The 24,103-nt window shown below is 44.2% G+C and overlaps 1 protein-coding gene across 1 annotated transcript; it reads right to left on the bottom strand.

The window, feature by feature from the left end:
- Positions 1 to 464: 464 nt before the first annotated feature.
- Positions 465 to 24,026, bottom strand: paplna (papilin a, proteoglycan-like sulfated glycoprotein). The gene is made up of 27 exons (XM_031579951.2): positions 23,349 to 24,026; positions 21,380 to 21,442; positions 20,027 to 20,130; positions 17,915 to 17,975; positions 17,457 to 17,559; positions 17,083 to 17,213; positions 16,648 to 16,771; positions 16,429 to 16,509; positions 16,125 to 16,297; positions 15,731 to 15,854; positions 15,409 to 15,535; positions 12,894 to 13,098; positions 12,123 to 12,299; positions 11,582 to 11,732; positions 11,262 to 11,342; positions 9,413 to 9,584; positions 8,028 to 8,112; positions 7,666 to 7,786; positions 6,728 to 7,163; positions 4,368 to 4,526; positions 3,906 to 4,033; positions 3,728 to 3,815; positions 3,398 to 3,544; positions 2,952 to 3,079; positions 2,630 to 2,738; positions 2,191 to 2,363; positions 465 to 1,961 (listed from the first exon to the last, which is right to left on the bottom strand). The coding sequence occupies exons 2-27, from the start codon at positions 21,434 to 21,436 to the stop codon at positions 1,744 to 1,746; spliced, it is 3,663 nt and encodes a 1,220-aa protein (XP_031435811.1). The 5' UTR covers positions 21,437 to 21,442; positions 23,349 to 24,026; the 3' UTR covers positions 465 to 1,743.
- Positions 24,027 to 24,103: the final 77 nt, after the last annotated feature.

Raw genomic sequence — 24,103 nt, 5'->3', positions numbered from 1 at the left:
GGTGGGCTATCTCCTGGACCTTTCTGTGTGGAGTTTGCATGTTCTCCCCGTGTTCACAAGGGGTTTCCTCAACTAAAGAACCCCAACAGAAAAAACATGCAAAGAACAGAACACTCTTCGTTGGTCCCTGACCAAGACAGACGGTTCATCTCACCTGGTCCCCGGGCGCTTAAAAAAAAGCTGCCTGGGGTCCTGGAGGAAGGACAGTCCGGGATGGGATAAATGCAGAAGCTAAATTCACAAACGACCTCAGGCCTGCATGTCTGTGTCCTGTGTCGCCTCCATGTATTCACGTGTGTTGCGGTGTGTCGCTTGTGCGATTAAAGTCTGACAATTATTATTATAACAGTTATTGCAAATAATCAAGTGGCAACATACATATTCAAAGATTTCTAAATAATTTGTATCTATGTAGGTCCATCTATTAGTAATAGAGTTAAAAAAAACACACAAAGGCAAAATCCTTTTTATGGAAAATAATGTTTATGGTTTTCATTTTACATAAAAAGAATATCAAAACATAAAAATGCCCTTGCGACATCAGTTGAAAAATGTTTACATAGATAAATGTCAAATGTCTATTATTGATTTTCTACAGACCCCTCAGGTCAAAATCCTCTGTAGGGGTCAACACCACTACATGGCATACAGCCCAGCATCTTTGCACCAACAGGTATGTATGATGCCACTGATCATCTCTTAGCTTGTCTATGGGCAGTTTAGCAGAAGAAGCTGAGGCATTTCTTGAAATCTGCACAGTTTTGGTTTCAACAGAAACCTTTGGGGCCGCACCCGAAAGGCTGTCGGATGTAAAGAACAGTAGATGGCAGCATTGTTTTCTGTTTATGATCAAATACAATGACGAGATTTAGGCCATCAGTCTGACATTTAGTCAGCAAATGCAAATCCAAATTTTATCAGAAAACTTTGCATTTTTGTGTTGCAGTGCCTTAGTAGTATAAAGAAGCATCTTCAAAAATATTAGCACGTTACAAAATGTCAGCACACAAACCAAAGATTCACTAAGTGTTTGCTTCTTCAAAAGTAGTTCTTGGTTATAGACACATCTCAAATCACCAACACCCTTCCTCAGTACTAAGTTTATGCTTGTATACAATGTCATTATGAAATGTAAGATGAGGATATGGACATGGGTGCAATCTGTTGGCTTCACCAAATTATACAACTAATTACAGGGACGAATCCTTAGATTGTTATGCAGTGGGTTTAAGTACATCACTAAGAGAGTACCTCAAGCTCTTTTTTCCCATGTTTAACCTTTGGGGTCGAAATCCAGTGAATCTGGTGCACATTCATCATTCATATAAACAAACCAAGACGGTCAATCTAAGAAAATATCTTCCCTATATCTTCTAGGAAAATATCTTCCCTAAGTAGACTCACACATTCACCAAAAACAGTGTAAAAACATAATCTATTTTCAGTGAACTTTCATACCATGACTTCCCACAAAAAGCACCAGGCAAATTTCACTAGACAAACAGATTTCCCTGAACAACAACAACAACAACAAAAAAGCAAACATTCTCTGAAAAAGGAATGAGTGTTTCAAAAAAGGAAACAGTATTTTTACAAGATAAATATCATATGCAGTGACTCGGCAACTTCGATTGTACAAAAGGTGTGGAGAGATCCCTTTTTACATGTGCAAAGCAGTGTAGTGTAGCTCCCCATGCACTGAGGCTCATGGGGTGGAGTGTCTGGAGGATAGGGAAGTCCATCTCAGTCTTGGGGATTCAGTGGCTTGGTGCCCTGCCAGCCTCCTCCCTTCCCTTTCTGCCCAAACGTGTCCAGCCCTTGGTTGTAGCGGGCGCAGCTAGAGCAGCAGAAGCTAGAGTAGTACTGGCTGGAGCACAGGCGAGCGTAGACTATCAGTTTACAGTTGGCCAACTCTGGCTGGTCCACACAGTCAGCAGGGATGGGTGGGCCCCCGTTACGATCTTCAGACAAAGAAAAATACACGACGTGAGACAAAAAAAAAGACAGTGAGATGGGCCGGGACTGTTTGTCAATAACACTCATATAGCAGCAATGAAAGAGACGTGCAACAGAATCTAACATGTCAGAACAGGACAGAATAGTCATGAGCAGGACAGAATGGATAGTCATGAGCAGGACAGAGAAGCAGAGGACCAGGGGATGAGGGACGATCCATGTCATGTTCCATACCATGCAACGACTTGATGACCCGCACCTCAGCGGTGGCGCTGACGGAGAAGGTGCCTGTGTACGCGTTACAGGTGTAGGTACCCTCATCGGATGGCTGCACATTGTTGAGGACCAGAGTGCCATCAGAGGACACCTGAATATGTCCTCCATCGGGCCTCACAGGAACACCATTCCTGAGAAAGAAAGAGTAAGATAGAGACAGAGAGAGAGAGAGAGAGAGAGAGAGAGAGAGGAAGAGTTAGTGATTTCCATGTCAGTGAGGCTAGCTGCCCGACCTTTCACTGGTATAGTGTCAGGGTGCCACTGCACAAGCTTTCATTCTCATATTTCCATCATTGACATTATTTAAAAATGTTAAAACAGAACATTGCCAGCACTTTAAAGGAGAGCAAATGAAAATAAAAATTAAATCCTTTAGGCTGATAAATTGTCATCCCACCTAGACCAGCCTATGTTGACATTGTCTCCTGTCACCACACACGGGAGCTGGGATGTACTGCCCTGGACCACTTGCACATTGTTGGGAGCTGTGGTGATTTTCGGGTCACCTGGAGAGAGTGCTCAAACGTTCCGTCATCATAATCACAACCACAGTGTTTCTATCTACTGCTATTCCAGCGTCTAATTTAGGAGATTCTTTCAGCTATCTGAGAGTATCCATGTAGAATATGCATACATTGCTGATGTATTTTATCTATTGCATGTCTATAGTGTCTTAATGTGAAGTGTGGTCTGTTGAGGTCTGTTCAGCAGGGACTCACCCAGCACTCTGAGCTGGATGTGCCGCTGTTCCAGCTGCTGATTGGTGGAGGCAGAGCAAGTGTAGACCCCCGAGTCTTCGGCCGTCAGCTGACTGATGACCAGAGTCCCGTCTGAGTGCTGGGAATGCCTGTTTGCAGAAAGGCAGGCAGATAGACAGAGGCAGAGAGACCGACACGCAGACACACAGACACACAGACACACAGACACACAGACACACACACACACACACACACACACACACACACACACACACACACGCACACTTAGAGTCCCAGTAGCATGTAAGCCTCGTCACACACTCTGACTGCCATATTACATATTCATGCCCTCACAAACACAACTGTTGGTGAGGGATTTTTTGGCACATAGCCACCCACCCACATGCATACATGCACACACACATTGCACACACACACATTACACACACACACACACACACACACACCTGATAGTGCTGAGTGGTTGGCCTGCTTTGGTCCATTGCAGGGTGACAGTGGGGATGGCAGAGGCAGGATTGATTCTGCACATCAGTCTGGCTGTCTGTCCTGCCCGAGACTCCACCAGAGAGGACTCAGAGTGATCAATGCTGAACCTGATCACACAGAGAGGGAGAGGATCAATACTGAACCTGATCACACAGAGAGGGAGAGAGTAAGCGAGACAGAGAGAGAAGGAGAGACAGACATAGAACATGCTTTTGCGACCATGTTTGTCCGCTGTCCTGTAAAAACTTGTCTTGTGTCTTGTGTCTTTGCTCCGTTATTTCCGTGTCTACCTGGGAAATGGCTGGTAGGCCTCTTCCGTCTCTGGCTTGTCCGCTCCCTCGAGGCGCACCAGTGGGTCCTTGTTGGTCTGGGCTGGTTCTACAGAGAAGGGAACATATATACATTTTTAATGAAGTGCTGCCATGGACACCTCCGCTGCTCAGCTTGAAGAGGAGGGGCCTGCAGCACCTGAGACAGACAGGTAGACGTAGCGGTGGTCTCGCTCGCGGTCCCGCGTCGCTAGGCACAGCAACCAACCCGAGTCTCCTACGGTGAGAGGGCCCACCAGGAGGGAGCCGTTGGGCTGCTGGAGATGCCTGAGGGAGAGAAGAAGAAGTCAGCGCGGAAGTAAGGAGTTGGAAGGCAGACATGAAGAAGCAAAGTAAGGAGTATGTGGTATGCAGTTCAAGGTCAACAGGGTACTAGAGAGGTTTGAGATCACTTGTCATTAAGCATGGATTTGCTTAATGACAAGTGATCTCAAACCTCCTAGTACCCTGTTGACCTTGAATTGCATAATCTTTACAAATATCATGTTTGTAAAAACAGCAGTGATGGAGAAAAAGTATGTGTGTGTACTTCTATATATACAGCACATGTGTAAACGTGTGAGTGTGTACTGGCAGTATGTGTGTTGATGCGTCTGCTCACCTGGAAGGAGTTATGGGTGTGCCGTCTCGTCTCCACTCAACCACTACAGTGGAGGAGGGGGGTGGGGTGACCCTGCAGGGCAACACCACCTGCTGCCCCACCAGACCCTCCACTGTAGAGGGGTCCGACTTCTCAATACTCACACCCACATCTGTCCAGCTGAGGACCAAGAGGAGAGGAGAGAGGAGAGGAGAGGAGCGGAGAGGAGGGGAGAGGTGAGGGGAGGGGAGGGGAGGGGAGGAGAAGAGAGGAGAGGAGAGGAGAGGGGAGGAGAGGGGAGGGGAGGAGAGGGGAGGTGGGGAGAGGAGAGGAGAGGAGAGGGGAGGAGAGGGGAGGGGAGGAGAGGGGAGGTGGGGAGAGGAGAGGAGGGTGGAGAAGAGACCACAACAGGTAGAGTAAGCAGAGAGGGGAAATGAAAAAGAAAGGAGAAAAGTTTCAAAGAGACAGGGAAGACAAAAGTCACTTTATGCTCTACTGTTGGCAACAGCACACCATGCATGAAGCACATCCGTCACCAAAGTCAAGCATAAAGAATAGCCTTAGCCTGGCCACAGCAAGGAAAGAGCTGAAAGAGGGGACTTCAAGCCCAGCGCTGCCAGAGGATTCCTCCTCCAGAGCATCATGGGAAGGGATAAATCACTCTCTTAGTTGGATTCAAGTTGGAGCTGAAATGAAAATGAATGAGCATCCACTGCAGCAGAATTTATGTGCTGTTGACTGTCATGGCTGACTTTCTCTATCATTAAGTGGCTACAGCTGTGGATAGTTGTCTTTCGAGGTTTGGCTCGGATGGGAAGCACTACTCCAATTGCTTGAATCCATCCAGAATACTCAAGAACAGCACATTTACTAGCTGAGGTTTGAATGTGTGGCTTGACACTAAAGTGAGTGCAGACATTTGAAAGTGAAAAATACACACAGACGTATGTGCAACCATAGGATTGTGATTTGTGATTTGTGTTTGGTAGAAAAAGAAGAAGAACCCACTACAGTGTGACTACAAATAAGTGCAGCATTCGCAGGGTGGCTGACACACATCAATACAGTACATACACCCACACCAACACACACACATACACTCACACATAAACACACACATAAACACACACACACACACACACACACACACACATACACTCACACCAACACACACACATACACTCACACATAAACACACACATACACTCACACCAACACACACACATACACTCACACACACACACACACACACACACACACACACACACACACACACACACACACACACACACACGCACATAAACATGTTCACATAGACAGACAAGGAATTCTATAGCGTCACAGCCATTCTTTATTGGTTTCCTTTGACATGAGACGTGACACAAAGCGGAAGAGCTGAATGGCAGGTGATTGCAGGTGATTGGCAGGTGACAGATGACGGGCAGGTGGCAGCTACTCTGGAAACTAACTAGGCTTCTAAGAGGCGCTAATGCATCCTTACAAGGCGGTGGCAAGAGTCAGCATGAGGAAACAGGAGTCCCAGAAGCACAACATAGTCCAAACGGGCCGATCGGCCCCTCCTCCTCTCTCCTCTGAATTTTCAGAGCCTTTTTGTTTTCCCACACAAAGCATGAAAGGGCTAAGCAAGTGTGCATGAGTGTGCATATGCCTGTTTTTGTTAGCGTGTGTTGTTAAATGCATGCTGAGAGAACAAATGGTGTCCAAGCGTGCTAGCTAAAGAGTGTGCATAACTTCAAAACAGAGCAAAGTAGCCTTTTTAAAAGTGAATGAGAGTAAATGTGTGGTGCATAATAAGTAAATAGACATACACATATAGTATGTGTGTGTGTGTGTGTGTGTGTGTGTGTGTATGTGTCTAAGTGTGCGTGTATGCATGTTTGTATGAGTATGTGTGTGTTTGAGTGTGTGTGTATGCATGTTTGTATGTGTGTGTGTGTGTGTGTGTGTGTGTGTGTGTGTGTGTGTGTGTGTGTGTGTGTGTGTGTGTGTGTCTGTGTTAGGCACATTGCTACTAGAGACCAAATGTACTTCAGATAAATTAAAAATGGAGTGGTACCGTGCACTGGCTACATGAGTGGAGACATTTCCAGGGAAAATGTGAGCAAGTGTGGTCTAAGTGTGAGTATCTGTGTGTACATATTTGTGACATTGTGTGTATGAGTGTCTCTGTGTGTGTATGTGTGTTTGTATGTTGCCTGTGCATCTTCTCCTGTGTGGGTACACTCTGAATCGAGTGAGACTCGCGAGCAGGAAAGAGGCGACTCTTCCCACAGAACTGTGCTGTGATTAGCCGGTTGGCGGTGCTGCTGCACGGGGGCAGGTGGAGGGGCAGCAGCACTCTGTGACTTCTGCTCTCTTACCTGGCGGCGGGCATCATATGCTGGGCGTGGGTGTCGGGGTAGGTGGGGGAGCGAGAGGGGGCTGGCCGGCGGGGACGCAGATGGACGCGGGCACGGGAGGCGCTGGAGGCAGCGCTGGAACCGAAGCGGTTGGGGACGTTGGAGGAACTGGAGCCCGCGCCGGCGCCTCCTGAGCTGCCTGTGGGGACGGTGAACACGTGGCTCATGTCCCGCGTACGCCCGCCGCTCCCTCCGCTGCCGCCGCTCGGGCGCGTCGTCTCTGACTGGCAGTAGCTCTGGCACTCCTGGCGCGTCAGGAACTTGTTACTGTTGCCGTGGCAGCCACCGTACCAGAAGTGGACACAGCGGCCTTGGTCGTTGTCATAATAGTATCGTGCCGTCCACTCAGCGCATGGACCCACCGATTGAGGCAGGAAGCATGTGGCTGAACGCACAGCTGGAGATACACAAGGGGACAGTTAGCCGTAAACACAGTTAGCCATAAACACAGTTAGCCATAAACACATCATTGCAATCATATTCAGACAGCCAAAGACACAAAGACGGACATAAATACACACACACACACACACACACACACATACACACATACACACACAGACAGACTTGCAGACAGACTAAAGGATTAAAACAAATGAGTATACAATCAGCGTGCAAACCAAGTATCTGATTCAGTATTATCCAACAAAGAAGAATTCCATTGCAATTATTCAAACCAAGCAGAAACTAATATATTAACCCCAATTCAACCGATTCTACAGATAATACTTCATACATAACCTAGACGAGAAATATGAATAAAGATTTCTAAATGAGTTTGAACCTTTGATATTTACTTATATCTATACAAATCGTTTTCTTTACAGTCTTTAAGATAGACATACAATCCATGTTTGTTTTTGGCCCTACACAGGCTCTACGAGCCCTAGTTTACTCACTGCTGGTGGGGGGGTTGGGACAGCCATCCCCATAGAGACCTCCAGCCTGATTGACACCATCAAAGCAGCAACCATATCTGGATTTCTTGCAGTCTGTGTATGTGGGAGTTGGGGTAGCAGCCTAAATACATAGAAGAGAACAGAAAGAGAAAGAGGTACTGAAGATTGTACAAAGTAGATTAAATGTTGTCCTAGATCAGCCCACTTAATGGGTAGTTCCCTAACCCTAGGGGCAGTGAGATTTTATTATCAAATGGTAATTTCTTTACTGTAAAGTGCCCTATTCCAGTGTTCTCTGCTCAAGTCACACACATGGCTAAGGAAAAACCAGAATCAAAGTTGGGTCTGATGAGAGTGCTTACTGTAGGGGGAGAAGGGGTGTACTCGGCACAGCCCTCTCTGTTGAGGCCCTGAGCATCAGTCACTCCATCACGACAGCAGCCATACCTGCAAAATCAGGGTTGTCAGGACACACAGCTGACACATGACTGAGTGGGTGGTTAACGCTCAAAGGTACTAGTTAAGTTATCTGAAATGACGCTGACATTGTATGTCCAATCTGTAGTGTGTGGGGGTTCATGATTTGGTGGCCCCTAGAGTTTTGGGGTGTACTTCACATTTAGACCACCATCAGAAACAAAAATCAAGATTTTTACACAGACAGCTGTACACAGTATTTGTTGAAGGACTTGGAAGGGGCTTAGAGGACAACAAATCCCAGTTATTTTGGCAAGTGTTGAAAGTTGTTTATGTCTTTTATGTCAGATTGAAACAGTGTACGTTTAACTCTTTGAGGAGTATGTCACAACTAGGTTATTAGAATGTTGCCAACTGAACTTTACATTTGATAATGGAATTATTTAATGAACTCAAGTGACAGTTCATGTAAATTCTAGATCTGTAAGCTATAATTCAGGAATGACTTGCAAAAAAAACCTTGCTTGCCCAAAATAGCTGCCCAAAGGCGTTTCAAATTTTTTTCTAACAAGGTAATAAGGCACTACAATGAATATGTTGTATAGATGATGTCACCAGTTTGCACGTCTCACCGAGCTGAACAAAATGCAGATTTGTATTGCTTGGCAGGCCGATGCATACCACGTAGTGATAACAATTAGTCAGGTCATGTGAAGCAGTGCTGGCCTATGGGATTTTACATGTGAACTCCTTTCAGATAGGAATGAAACCACAAGGGGTGTAGGTTTTCACTTTCCCTCCCTATAAGGACTTTGACAATACTTGGTGGTTTGTGATGTGCCGTAAAAGCGTTCTTGTGGGTTTTCGGGCAAGGTTAAAAAACATACATAATTCAGGTGAATGGGACATAGCATGACATGGCCTCTTATATCACTAAAAGACACCAGTTAGCATGTTAGCAATTTTCTATCAGTACCAACTGAGCTTTTGTGGTGTTTGCGAAGGTTTTTGCATGCCTTGTAGGTAGTTAGCTCGCTATTTTTAGGCTAAAATGCCTTACTGCTGCTGGGTTAAGGTTCAATTGTTACATAATGTGGCTTTAACTGAAATCACACAGCAGTAATTTGTTGAGAATTTGACGCAAACCTGGGAGATTTAACAGATTATGTTAACTGGCAAAGCTTTCAGGATCATGCCATGAAGTTCAAAACACAGTATGTTGGAAAATGATTGCAAGAACATAACGTATAAGCAAACACATCACATTACACATGATGTATGTAATATATATTTCACATCATATGTGTATGTTGCGAGGCCTTTACTGTACCGGCTGTCGAGGCAGGATGGCTCCTGGGAGCAGCCCTGGCCTCTGGGGCCCCTGGCTGAGGTGCGTCCGTCTGGGCAGCAGCCGTACTGCATCTGACTGCAGTGCCGAGCGATGGCTGAGCCATGGGGGTCAAGGACTGTGTTTGTGGGAGCAACTGCATCAAGCCTGATGACTAAAAAAGAGAGAGAGAGAGAGACAGACCGGGAGAGATAGAGAGGTAAGGGTACACAGTAAAACCAATAGTGTTCAGTTAACTCTCAATAGTGTTTTAACACTATTTCTGAGCCTATGTGGTCCCATTCGATAAAGTGTTAAAACTACACTAATAGTGTTGAATAGGTTGAGTTAATTTTACACTGAATAGGGCTACAATGGAACACTACCAGTGTTGGCAATAATACTTATCATTGTTCATATCATGTAACACTGTTGCGTTTTTTACACTGTTGATGTCATTCTATCTTCCTTTGTTGACTCTGGTAAGTGGTACGACTTGTTAGTTTTACTCAATTGAATTATGACACACATTTCCTCTTGTTTTGATTAAATCAAATCATTAAATCATGAACCCGACACATTTCAATTATAGTGACCCAGAACACCTGGCAACTGAATGAACTCAAACTGCTTCATTCAAAAGAATGAGGTAGTGATGTTACTCTAATTAGTAGCTGCAAATAGAGGTTAAACAAAGCAAGTGCACATTGATATCACCAAATACACAATCCAATATCACACCAGAGAGTTCACTCTAATAGGCTATTTGTAAGTACTGTTTACTTAAATCAGCTCCCTGGCCCTTTGTCAACAGGTTTCTCCATAATGATTAACCCAACACATACTTTCAAAATCACCTACACAGAGATCAAGCTCATAAGCCGCTGCACAATCTTGGGATGACACATGAAACAGGAACGCAAAAAACTAAACATTAGAACAAGAGAAGAATCCTTAGAACCAGGAATTTATCAACTTAACTCATCACTACAATGGCCTGGCATTAATGGCTCCTTGGCATATAGCTATGCTGTAAAGTTAACAGAAATGCATTCATTTAACTAAACTTGAACTTTTATTAAGTTATGTCCATCTCTATGTATCTGATCAACTTGCAGATAGCGTTGTAGAAAACATTGGAACTCTTAGGGATTGACCGTTTCTTCTGGAGGTGTGGTTTCAACCACTTACACTCTTCAGATCAAAGAAGCTTGTACTCTACTCCACTTTTACACTGGTGGTCATTTCACACTTAGAATTTTTTGGAATTTACCACTTACAATTTTACACTTGATTTTACTCACACACAGCATGACACATGCCAGAATGAAAGTGGAAACAGAGTGTTCCTGCTCCAGGAGAGTTACAATTAGACTAGAAGCCAGCTGAGAGGCACCTGAACCCAAATCACAACACACCTTCTATAGTGCAATAACTTGTGCCGGGGGCACAGTGTGAGAGTACACACACACACACACACACACACACACACACACACACACACACACACACACACACACACACACACACACACACTATAGTTGTATAATGCTGTACAAACTGCCAGAAGTAGTCCAGTCAAGGCCAGCCCCCTCTTGCACACACTCCAATGCCTTGCAAATATTTTAATCAGACGGACAATCCCCAGTCCCCACAAAACATGTCAATCAGGCCCTGATAATTAGTGCAGGGACAGAGAGGTGCTGAGAGGGGGAGGGGGGAGGGGGACTGCCAGGAAAAGAGGGATGCAGGACAACCAGGAGGAGGTAGAACAAAACAAATGACAGGCAAGGACAGGCATTAATGATAAGGCTCACACACCAGCAAAGGTACATAAAAGAAAGATAATAACCTGAAGGATCCTGTGGAACGTGGGGCTGGAATCCGTGTATTGTGTTGTCATGCCCTCTGGGATCCTGCATGCTTGGAACCTCTGAGAGGAAGAGAGAGAGGGGGATTCATGTAAGATATCAATGCTTGATCATACAGAAATTCAACTATGTAGAGTAACCCTCTACATTGAGAGAAATGTTATGTGTTGAAGGGAGAAACAGGAAGCAGTGGATGAGAGAGAGAGAGAGAGAGAGAGAGAGAGAGAGAGAGAGAGAGAGGGAGGGAGAGCAGTAGACTGAGTGCCTGGGTGAAGTATGGGCATGGTGGGGAGGCTTCTACCCTGAGGGCTGTAGCAGGGCTGCCTGTTGCAGTTCTCCACAGTGAGAGGTTTAGGACGGGCGCTGCACTGCTCCACCCCATACAGGTTCCTCTGACTGTCGGAGCAGATCACCTGCCGCTCACGCAGCCCCGAGCCACAGCTCTTAGAGCACTACAGAGAGAGAGAGAGAGAGAGAGAGAGATGGAGAGAGAGAGGGAGAGAGGGGGAGAGAGAGAGAGAGGGAGAGAGAGAGAGAGAGAGGGAGAGAGAGAGAGAGAGAGAGAGAGAGAATCCAATTCAATCCTGCACAACTCCTAACTTACTACACTCATAACTGGGTATGATCCAATTGCAGCATTTTTGTTATGCCAAACAAGCAAGCCACACCCATTCCAAATTGTAGCATAAACCATCAAGCAAGGAATGTTGAGGTTGTATAAGCATTAAGGTATCTGTGTATTTTCAACCAACTATGTATTATATAAGCAAAATGTTTGGTTAAGTTTGGCAGTTTTCTGGGTTTTGGCATGTACAGTATGTCTGTGTGTTGGTGTGACTCACAAGGCCCCAGTCTCCAACGTGCCAGCGCACGTGCTGTGGGCAGGCTGGCATTTGACAGGACTGGACGTGGGGGGGCTTCAGGAGGGCCCTGCAGGCTTGGTCCCCGAGCCGCACCCCACCAGTGCCCACACACACCACCTCACGTGTCTGCTCGCCAAGTCCACATGTCACTGAGCACTGTACACACACACACACACACACACACACACACACACACACACACACACACACACACACACACACACACACACACACACAAGGTAAACAGCATGACCACACTCCCAGATCAGACAACTTCCCACAACACAGCTGATACTCACAACACTCCACAACAACTACATTCAATATCACGCTATCAAATATATCTACACACTGGAAACCGAATAACTACACACATAGTTCTGACTGTTTTTACGTTCAAATCTGTAATGGTGATCAGACTACTGGTTGGTTGGACTATTGGTCCCATTGCATTTGATTTGCCACATGGCATCAATTGTCAAAGCCAAATGCAAAATGACTGGCCTCCCTGCATTCTCTCATCTTCACTTCCAAACAGTGTATAATGTGCATTTACATTTAAGTTCATATTCTAAACAACTTACAAATGTGTTCAAAAGGGTTGGAAGTCATCTGAATGCATAAATAAAAAAACAGTAATAACAGTGACAAGGTTAAGTAAGTTAAAGTGCAACTTTATGTAAACAAGGTAATAAGCTCTTAGGCCTATGGGTGAGCCTTCCCTATCCTCTCTAGGCAAGGAGTACCTACCTGGCTCCAGGCTGATGCTGTGTACTCAGCACACTGCTGTGCGTTGCAGTTCTGCTGGCTGAGGGGGCGCTGGGCATAGGACTCGCACTGGGCATCCTCCACCACGCGGGAGCCTGATGCATCGTGGGAAATGCACTCCACCGAGCGCACCTGAGAACCCCCGCCGCACGTCACCGAGCACTGGTTCCACTCGCCCAGCTTCCAGCTGTGGTGAGGACGCGGGGAGGGATGGAGGGAAGATGGAGGTTCATCACATGAGCAGTTGAGGGATGCTGGAAAAGCCCAAACAAGACAGCGGCACACCCACTAAAAGCCCCTTACTACCACCTACTGCGTCCCCCTGATCCCAAGTGGTGCAGCACTAGAAGCAGTTCTTACTTTACAGAACACAAGCAGATTTGTCAGTGATGCTTCAATATTGGGCTCCAGTGGCTGAAAAGTGTACTGGACCTCTTGGCAAGAGAGTGTTGATTTGGAAAAGGGGGTGCTTCAGAGATGAGCAAGTCTCTCAGAGAAGTCTCTAGTGAACAGTGTGTGTAGACTAGACTGGCCCAAACTTCGTGGTTGTTTCGGGTTTCTGAGCAACACCATCAAAGCTTCAAAAACCCCGAGGAGAGACAGAGGAGCCTAAGCTTTTTACAGCCCAGAGTTGGTGTCTGGCACTAACACAAACAGGCTCTATGCACAGCCAGACAACAGACAGTCTAAACATAGCAAAGGCAACCTGTGCATGCTAATCCTAGATTGACTCAGGACACACAGAATAGCCATCAGTGGACACAGAACAGGGGACTATAGCTACACCAAACACGTATGGCTATAGGAACCAGACAGCGGTCCAGCTCAAACATCAAAGTGGAGGAAAATGGCTATGGGTCAGGAACAGAATCAGAGGTCAACCAGAGTCAACTAAGAGTCACAAAGGGTAAGCTTTTAAAGCAGGGCTTGCCCTTATCCGCTTAGAGAATCTGAAGTGTATTAGAGGCACAGTCTGAAATAGGTGTTCAAAGCTTCCCAGTTAGAGAGTGGAAACATCCCACTGCCTCTGTGACGTGAGGGGAAAATCACAAACCGAATTGCCTGAATTGTCTGAAGATGAGTTTGACAAATCTCAATCAATGTCAATCAGTTCTCTTTAATTCCCTTTCAGAAAGTGTCGGGAGCTGATTGAAACCCTTGTAGCGAATAAAAGGTTGCAACAGTTCCATAGCCTGTTTGGTAGAGAATGGTTTTAGTGATGTTAACATCAGGACTGTTAGTCAAATTTCTCTGGTGAAGTGAAGAAAGTGCTTAGTGTACAATAGACTTCTTCATTAACAGCTTGTTTAGCAGGTGAAATGTTGTGGGGTAAATGTAAATGTATTGCTAACGCAACAGTGGAATTGCAGAAAAGCTTATCTGTGAGCTGGACAGTTGTCGTCGTCCTTTTTGTTGTAAAAACCCATCACACCCTTGACACATAGAAGGGAACAAACTCAAACACACATCTTTGAGTAAAGAGTAAAATATCAGCCTTTATCTTTAAGAAAGGCTCATTCAAGAAGGAGCATCTGCTGATGTGGCCTTCATTAGTATTTCAGGGTATTGCTATGGATAGTACACTTTTTTCTAAGGTGGTTTACTAGTTTCCACCGATAGTCTTATAGAGGATTCAGCCTGAAATAAAACACGTGGGTGGAGATTGGCTACTTGTGTATAAGATGTCATTCACATGACAACGAAGTGTTTTGAATACAATGTTTTTCCTTTGCATTTTCAAAACGCATTTGTGCCCACATGACAACGTATTTTAAGAGTTCTGTGTTTGAGATTGCATTCTGGTGCGTTTCACCCTCTACAGACTATGTTACCTGTACACATAGATATACACTTGTGGCCTCTCCTGGGGCTTCCACATTTGCGGCTTGTACAGATACGCCATCCTTTTAAGACATGGACAGACAATGGACAAGGACAAGAGCATTGAGACCACTAAGACTACTCTCCTCCTTTTCCGTCAGATAAACTGTGCGGTCAGTGTGTGTGTGTGTGTGTGTGTGTGTGTTTGTGTGTGTGTGTGTGTGTGTGTGTGTGTGTGTGTGTGTGTGTGTGTGTGTGTGTGTGTGTGTGTGTGTGTGTGTGTGCACGTATATGTGTGTCTGTGTGTGTGTGTGTGTGTGTGTGTGTGTGTGTGTGTTTCAAACAGATTCATGTTCAGCTCACTAAGCCACAGAGGAACTTGCAGAGTGAAACATCCTGCTTTACAAACCTGTGTGACTACATCAGAATGCCATGTCGATTACCTACATCCTTTCTTCATGGATTGTACTTACTAAAACAAAATTTCATACACTTAGATACAATTATTACTTGACATCTTATTCTAATTATTAAGACAACACTCTGGTGCAGTGTGTCACTTGCTTAAATATCAGCTACATTTAACTTATAAACTTCATGAAGAAAAGCCAAATGCCTAACAGTGAACAGCATTCGAAGCACATAGGATGGATGCTCAGAGTGGTCTGTATCTCACCTGCGGACTTGTGGGCACTGCTGTGTGTTACAAGTACGGTTGCTTGAAGGACGAGGCAGGGCAGAGCACAGGTGGTCAGAGTACACCTCTGTGTCAATGGCACAGAAGACATGACGGCTCTGGTATCCTAGAAAGGAGGAGGGTCAGAACAGCATTTAAAACCCTTCCTATCAAACATAATAATAATAATAATAATTCATTTAATTTATAGCGCACTCTACATTCACCTGAATCTCAGAGTGCCATTGTCATACCCACTGAAACCACACATTTTCAACAGAGAAGCAGTGCCTTGTGTAATGAAAGGTGGCTTTCTACAAACCTGTTCCACAGTCTCTGCTACAGGGAGACCATGACCCATGGCTCCAGTAATATCCCTCCCTAGAGCGGCCATGGGGCAGGTAGTATTCATACTCTATCCCCTGGTTGGGCTCCTGGCTGATAATCTGATGACAGGAGAATGAGATTAAGAAAAATGTTATGAGAAACAGAATCTTTACCATTTTTTTGCAATTGCAATTTTGAATAAAGGACATATTTGGATTTTGGGTTCCGCTTTAAACAAATCAAGTTTTTTTATCTTTGCATTTTAAGATTGGTACCAACAATCTTTTTACCTGAAAACACCAATCAGCATTTACCTGAATTTCCTTAACGGGATTAATAGAAGTTTACCTTATCTTAACAACAGCCTAATCATGTAATGAAGCTCAAACCTCCACAACAAGTGGCTCAGTGGTGGGTCCACGGCCAATGATGGTCTCGGGAGCCATGTCGCCCTCGGCTCCCCTCTGATAATACAGCATGGTGCCAGCAATAGGGGTGGCACGGGAGAACTCAATAACCCAGTGGCCGTTCAGGTAGTACTCGCCATGGAGGTTCTTGATAGCTGTAGAAGAAGAGCAGTTTGGTTTCAGGACAAAAGCTTGCATCTTTAAAAGGGCTGAGGTACTTCATGTTTGGTCAGACAAACCAAACTCAGATTGCAGGCCTGTTCTTTGGTTCTCTTGTCAGACTCACCCAAGTAGTTACGAGAGGCCACAGTCTCTCGAATGCGAATGGTGGTAGCTCCAGCAGGGATGGTGAACATCCTGTTGTAGCCTAGGGGAAAGAGAGTAGACACCCATAGCTCTAAAGTTCAAAACTCTGTTTTGAGACCCCACCCACCCACACATCTAACCACATCAAAAATCTTTCAAACCACATCAAAAATCGTCTAAAATCTTGTCATCAGTTCACCTGTGGTTAGGTCCCTCTGTGAGAAGGTGTTCCTGACCAGGTAGCAGGACTGTCCGTTCCCTCCGCACTGCAGGCATGGGTCCTCCTGCTGAACGGACTCCAGCCTGTTGTCACAGCCCAGACGCTGTGATGCAGGAATAAAAAGATGGGGACTGGGTTAGAGAGGCAACAGGAAGGAGCAGCTATGTTGTTCCATGGCTGCTCAATTTCACTACAGTATATCAAAATTGTGGCAAGCGTTCCTGCTGTTACACTCATTAAACTCATAAAACGCTTCATAAAATGTGACTTGCTGCAAGTCAAAACTGTGTTCTGTTCGAGTTAAAAAAAGAGAGCAACATAGCTGAAAGTCTTTTTTGCTGACATCACGAAAACCTCAATTATGTTTGCAAACTGTAGTTGTCGTGTGGCCTTTCTGTTTTCCCCTGTGCCTACCTTACAAACGCCCTCCACACAGATATCTTTCCTGCCCGGGTGGCACTGAGTGCCATCCACTGCCGCTGACCGGTGGCGGAAGAAGAAGTTCTCTCCTCTCGGAATACAGTTCAGCTCACATGGATTCTCAGCTTCAATAAGGGGGTAAATAACAGTCACAACTCAGTCATGTTATTGTTACTGTCATGTGTATCAAAAAGATAATAATCTTTAATAGAAAATACAATACAATATCTCATCTAATAGAATAGGAAATAGATAATTAATCAATGTAACTTAATGATGCACTTCAACACGACAGAACCGCAATTTCACTGGATTCTGAATATAGCATTATGATTTACTAGAAACAGAGCTTAGAGATGTCCTCTTACCTCCATAGTATGGCATCCACTTGTAGAGTTTCCCCTGGAACTCTGTGCCATCAAACTGGGCACACTGCTCCTCTCTGAAGTCCCTAGACCCCTCAGGGCAATCCTAAGGCCAAAAAAACAACCATGGGGAAATAGATAGATAGATAGATAGATAGATAGATAGATAGATAGATAGATAGATACTTTATTAATCCCGAGGGAAATTTAGGTCATCCAGTAGCTTATACACATATACACTTATACACCTCACCGACATACATACATAAATCACATATACATAGGGAGAACATCATTGAAACAAATTGAAACATCCATGCAGGCTCTTCTATCCACTTTCTTAAACTTTTAAACCCATAGACAACAAATATTTAGTTGAATTGACACAAGCATGGCAGAGCTACAAGCAGAGACTTGCTTGAGTGTTGGATGCAGGTGAGAAGAGCATGCGAGAGGAATACCTTAACGTTACACATGCGGTAGGACTTTGCTGGGCCAACACAGTTGTTTCCGCCATCAGTCCTGTCAGGAAAAACAGGAGAAAAAATTGAGTGAGGTCACCATCTTAAGATGAGTGCCAACTGCACAGGCAATTAAAGCTCTAAAGAGATGAACAACACCAGAACAACATTTGTCTGCACCAAACCAGACACATTTTTTCACACCCACACACACACACCCACATCCACACCGACACACACACACACACACACACACACACACACACACACACACACACACACACACACACACACACACACACACCCACCCACACTGGGGTGGGGATCTCTCGGATGTTCTGGGCAAGCTGACAGGATCCTGTCCCCACCGCTAGATCAGTTTAAACAAGAGTCAATTACAACTCATCAGAGCTCCTTAACCTCACCCATACACAACATCAATGGGGAGACGTGGTAAATCCTTGGAAATTCCAGGAATATGAGCAAGGTGTGCCTCCTGACTCACCATAAACCGAGACAGACATTTACACACATACACACACACACATACATAAACACAGGCATACACACAGACACAGACACACACACACACCCCACCCTATTCCTGTACCTTCATGATAGCCATTAGTCAGCTGTTGAGGAGTGGTGTTTGACTGAGTACCCTCTGTTGCAATCAGGTACTCTCCATATGACATCCCTTATGAGGTTTCTCTACCCCTGCCAGCTGCTCAGACATGTCTACCTTATAGAGTGCATCTCTGTCCATAATATATACATCCTAGTAGCCTCTGGCAAGCCTATGCCGGGAAATATATCTCATTGGTATTCATTCTTGAGTTTAACGATCAAGATGCCGCCCTTTGTGAGGTGAGATATGTTTAAGTCTTAAAGGAAGGTGATTAATTACTATAATGCTTGGATTTTGAATCCAAGCCATTGCTGAGGTTATTGAAAGGACTGGTCAGAAGAAGAGGCCTACACCTGCCTCATTAAAGTCAGCCATTACAACATCACACACAAGAGAAAATATTGACTTACGCACAGTTAAGTGCTCTAACACATTCAGTGTTTGACCACACAAGAAGTTACACACACACCGCAAAAGCTATGCAAGCTACACACTGCTATGTAGTGCCAATAGAGAGATAAGAGTGCTGGGAATATAGAAGCTACTTTGAGTCCCTGTGATTGGAGAGCATTATTTGGGTTTCCTGTGAGGTTTAACTTCTTGCTTTCACAGTTGTTCACATTGTTAGCCAGATATCTGCAAGCTTAATCCATGAACCCTTAGACTGTGTAACAGTCTGTACATTTACATATACATTTAGTCATTTAGCCGACGCTTTTGTCCAAAGCGACGTACAAGGGAGAGAACAGTCAAGCTAAGAGCAATAAAAACATGGTGTAACAATAAATACTACTTTACATAAGAATTAGAAAAACGACCTAGAAAGGAAAAAAGAAGTGCAGGAATGTAACTGCTGAAGTGCAAGTTAAGCGCTAGTCAAGGTGCCAGTTAGGAAGGGAGGTGCTCTCTGAAGAGTTGGGTCTTCAAAAGCTCCTTGAAGGTAGAGAGGGACGCCCCTGCTCTGGTAGTACTAGGCAGTTTGTTCCACCTACCTGTTAATGGTATTCTAAATTTGTATTCTATGGGCTTCTCATCTCATGTGGAGGTTCAAGAGACAACATGCAGGCATGATTCCAGCACAGAGATTTATTGCTCCAGCGTTTCCCTGAGACTGCAGATGTGGAGATATCACTGATGCATTCTAACACATATGCACTTTGACTCTGACCAGGATAATAGGTCTGGTTACATAGACCAACTGACAAAAAGACAGTAAGGTTTTGAAGGAGAAACATATGTTCAAGGCCTTTAAGGCCCCATAAATCAAAATACATGTTATTACATGAATATCTGTGAATATCACACAAAAACATGGAGAAAGTGATTATCTGGGACCAAGTAGCAAAGTGATTGTACCAAATAGATAAAGCTACACAAAGCTTGCTGCCAATATTCCCCTCTGAGATAAAATTGTTTACAAGAATGTGTTTTCTATGTAATTTGATCATGTTATTTTGATGTTATGATTCAATGGACACATTTACCTGTGAGTGATGCACTTCCTGTCTCTCACCATGACTCCTCCGCCACAGGTGCGGCTGCATGCACCGAAGGCCGTCCACTCTCCCCAGTAGTCCCCACTCGGGGTCTGCAGAGACACAACCCATCACACCTTTACTGACTGCACCTCCTCCCATTGGGGATTTAGGATTGGTGATTTATGATTGGTGATTTATGGTTGGTGATTTATGATTGGTGATTTATGATTGGTGATCATACTAATGCTATCAATGTACCACCTGAACAATTCATTTGATTATGTGAAGACTGGAGTCAGTCAAAGGCACGTTTCCATACCTCTGAATATGGGTGCCATATAAGAGACTGGACTGTAATTATTCTATCCAGCCATGAGTTTTTATAAATAGCTAGTCTGTCCTTAACCATGCCTTGAACATCCAAGGCATGTTGTAGACATCCCTTGATAAACTGATAATTCATATTATCATCTAAAAACTGAACATATCACTCCACCAATCACTTGCTATCTTGCTCTCATTTTAGTTACTTGGTTTAAGTACTATTGGACTAATATCCTGCTGATGGAAATAATTTCCATCACTGTTAATCACCACTGAGCTCACCCAAACATAGACAAGAGGTTCCCCTCACTAATGCATGTAGGTCTTACACATATGCAGACTAAGTGGCGCCAGTAACTACTAGAAGTTACACATATACACAGGAACACAGAAAAGCCATGTTCCTGTTAACATAAGCGCATGATTCATATACGGTAATTATTAATTTAGGGCACTTGATTATTATATTCTTAAGTCATTAACAGTGATGGAAATGATCTCCATCACCCGCTACATGTATAGAATCTATATCTGACCTCTTACCATCACTGGTCATGGAAAACAGTGAACATAATTTCAGTGGCAAAACATGAGGCATGTAAAAAAAATTATTCCATTTACTTGACTTGACAAGTTAACATATTGCAAACACATTGCACATCATCTCGAAGCACAGGAATGTTATGTATCATACATGGCACTGGACTGTCAAACTGCAAACAGCCACCTGTTGGGGTTGTAAATATTTGACTGCCAGAAGTTATATGTAGTCAGGGCTCACATAAAGTGAGGAGCTCCACAGCCATGCCCATGTGAAAATAAAATGATGGGTTTGTGGGGCTGACCAAGGATGACAAGATGGATTGCTTTTACGGCGCATGGCTTGGGAAAGTACGGCGATCCAAATGGATATTATAGCTGACCTTTGCCCTTTTGGCATGCATGCTGAGTGGCAGCCTACTGAGATGCCATGTGAGAAGCAGATAGGGAGGTCTACGGGCTGTGATGAAAGAGGAGACTCTAGCGGGAACTCACCAGAAGAACTGGAGTAAGAAGCAGCTGCAGAGCAGCCAGAGCTAACACCATCTTCATTGTTCACTGTTGAAGAGAGGACAACATGTTTACGACCGGATGAGGCGGAAAAAAATGTCCTTCAAGTTGCCACTTCCACACCATAGCAAAGATACAATACAAACATATTAGCGCCAGGCATAGGGATGAGATTGATTTTATATCCCACATGAAAACAACAATTATTTGTTATGGAAATGTAGTGAAAATACCACTGGTTTGATAGAAAAAAAAACAATTGAAATGTATGTCTAGGTCACAACAGCACTTGATCCAAGACGCAAGCAACAATAAAATCTGGCAGCAGGCTTGGAACAGATTGACCAGAAATGCACAGAGCCACAACAAAATGTCTACCTAATTGCTTAATTGAGATCAAACATTTACAAGTGTGCACTCTGTGTGAACCAGATGGAGCTGTTTGTTTTCACTGGCTGCTATCAGGGCAAGCAGGAGGGGGGTTTTCCGAGAGGGATGTGAAGGACTGACACTGCCAAGACCCCTGTGACCTTTAAGCCAACAGACGCCCATGATCACGCTGGGATGTGCAGGGTGTGAATCACCCCAGGTTTGTGCCAAGGAGCCTGGGGTACTGAGCATCACAGTCCTGCGGTGATCTGACTGTTGGTAATTGGACCAACTTGAAGCTTGTTATCAGTGTCAGTGCCTCCAAGCAGGGTCTCTGAGTCCATTGTGTGGCTCTCTCGCCCCCCATTACAGAGCTGTCAAGGGGGGTGGCTCCTGCTGCTGTGATGCAACTGGCAAGGCAATCTGAATGAGTGAGCTCTCCTCTACAGCATGCACATACAAGAACTATCTCTCTCTCTCTCACACACACACACACACACAAACACACACACACACACACACACACACACACACACACAGTCTGAGAAACAGATGGAATTCTTTGGGAAGTAATCACTTCTGTATCCTTACTGTACCAGTGTGTGCATTCATGTTAGCAGTAGAGTTAAATGTGTGAGGAGCAGGGCTCTGAATTGGAGTAGATCTGACTAGTAGTGTTGTTGCAAGGCATTGATTGTTGCATTGTGATCCCTTAAGATAATGCCATGTCTACAGACACAGGCAAAGCACATAACTGAGATAAATGTTCTTCAAAATATACAAGATTAGGTGACAGTTCTCAAAACATGTACATTTCAGGATGTATACACATTTTAAATATCTACATCATCCCAATAGATAAAGTTAAATAAGCAGATGCAATTTGAAGGTATTCCCAAATAAAACAAGTGACAGTTTCTTCATTGTTGCCTAGAGGCACGGTCCTTGGATAGAGCTTTTTACTAACGCATTCAAATCAATGCATTTAATCTTATACGATTTTCTTTATTTATCAAGTGTTGAAGGATGGTTACAAACAGTTGGGAAAACTTTAAGAAGGTCTGGCACTGAATAATGGTATGCAGGACAATTGACACGAAATCAAGTTGGTGATTCAAAAGCCTTAAATAAGATCCCGGCGGTATGCATCCAACTTCGATTCCAATTTGTTAGATCAGTTCAGTGTTAAAGACGCAGCACGCTCATTGATGAGAACATGCCTTCAATTTGCTGAAGTATTCCTGGGTGACACTATTACATAACAATTAACGTTACTCGTGTCTAAATACTTTAACGTCTTTCCTGTCTAGAAAGTCATCTATGACAAAATAACTTACACATATTTATAACAGAAACAAATCTATCCAGAAACAACACTGAAAGGGACTTTAAAAATAACTTCCTAGGTGACGTTAACTGTCTGAGGTAAACTGAAAGAGAACTGCATAAAGTCTGAAGTTCTTCAGAACTTGGGATAAAATACATGTCAAAAAGAAAGGCTACATCCACTTAAAATATGCATCTATTAACCAAACTGTAATCCAGAGGGAGAAAGCAGATTAATTTGAGCCCTAACCAAACTTACCCCGCTTGCAGAGCTATGTTCTCTCTTCCTCTATGCACCTGGTCCGTTTTGCGCAGTAAAGGCAGTTGGTCACAATTTTGTAAGGTGGGTCGTCTCTCCACACACAACGGATAAAGCTACCTTTGAGTGAAATCGTATGTTCAGTCAGATGTCCATTTGCTTCTGACAAGCAAGGGTCGATGTCAAGTCGATTTTCTCTCCCACGCCTCCAGAGAAAAATGACATGGGTTGGAGACAACGTTTAGTGTTGAGCCTCCTCTGCGTAAGTTGACGAATCACGGCGTGTTCAACGCAATTATACTGTGGCGATGACTGAAATATGGAGACATTTTCTAGAGTCTATAATTTCAGACCGTAAAAATAACTGTTAATGAACATGTCCGTTTGTGTCTGTACGTCTACGGGTTGCGCACGAGATTTTCAATTTGTCGCCTTTTCCCTCGGTTGTAGCGTCAGTCATTTAAAAAAAAAAACTAGGCATAGGTTGTAATGAGAGGTTGATGAGTTGGGAGTTCACCATACCTTATAAATAAAGATTAGATGATACTTTGTGTTGATTACAAACGAAGGACTTTCTGGAAATAGGACCCTCAATTACAAATGAGCACAGTTATTATAATTTCCATGTCACAGCAGTTCACACACTATAACATGACATTCAAATGGTCACTGAACTGTAGACATTCGGGACAATGTGTGCATTAGACTAATACTAATTGCATACACCAAAAGGTTTAATTTACAGCTGGAAAATT

Source organism: Clupea harengus, chromosome 14 (assembly GCF_900700415.2).
Source record: "Clupea harengus chromosome 14, Ch_v2.0.2, whole genome shotgun sequence".
NCBI lineage: Eukaryota > Metazoa > Chordata > Actinopteri > Clupeiformes > Clupeidae > Clupea > Clupea harengus.
The sequence above is the reverse complement of the archived record's forward strand: the minus strand, read 5'-3'. Positions and strand labels throughout refer to the sequence as shown.

Bases quoted from the DNA above. Each gene is read 5' to 3' on its own strand.
- paplna (XM_031579951.2), bottom strand. From the start codon at position 21,436: ATGAAGATGGTGTTAGCTCTGGCTGCTCTGCAGCTGCTTCTTACTCCA. The intron at 17,976-20,026 runs GTAAATGTGTCC...TTTTCCTGACAG, and splicing joins AGGAAGTGCATCACTCACAG to GACTGATGGCGGAAACAACT. The intron at 7,787-8,027 runs GTAAGCACTCTC...CTATGTATTTAG, and splicing joins ACACCCCTTCTCCCCCTACA to GCTGCTACCCCAACTCCCAC.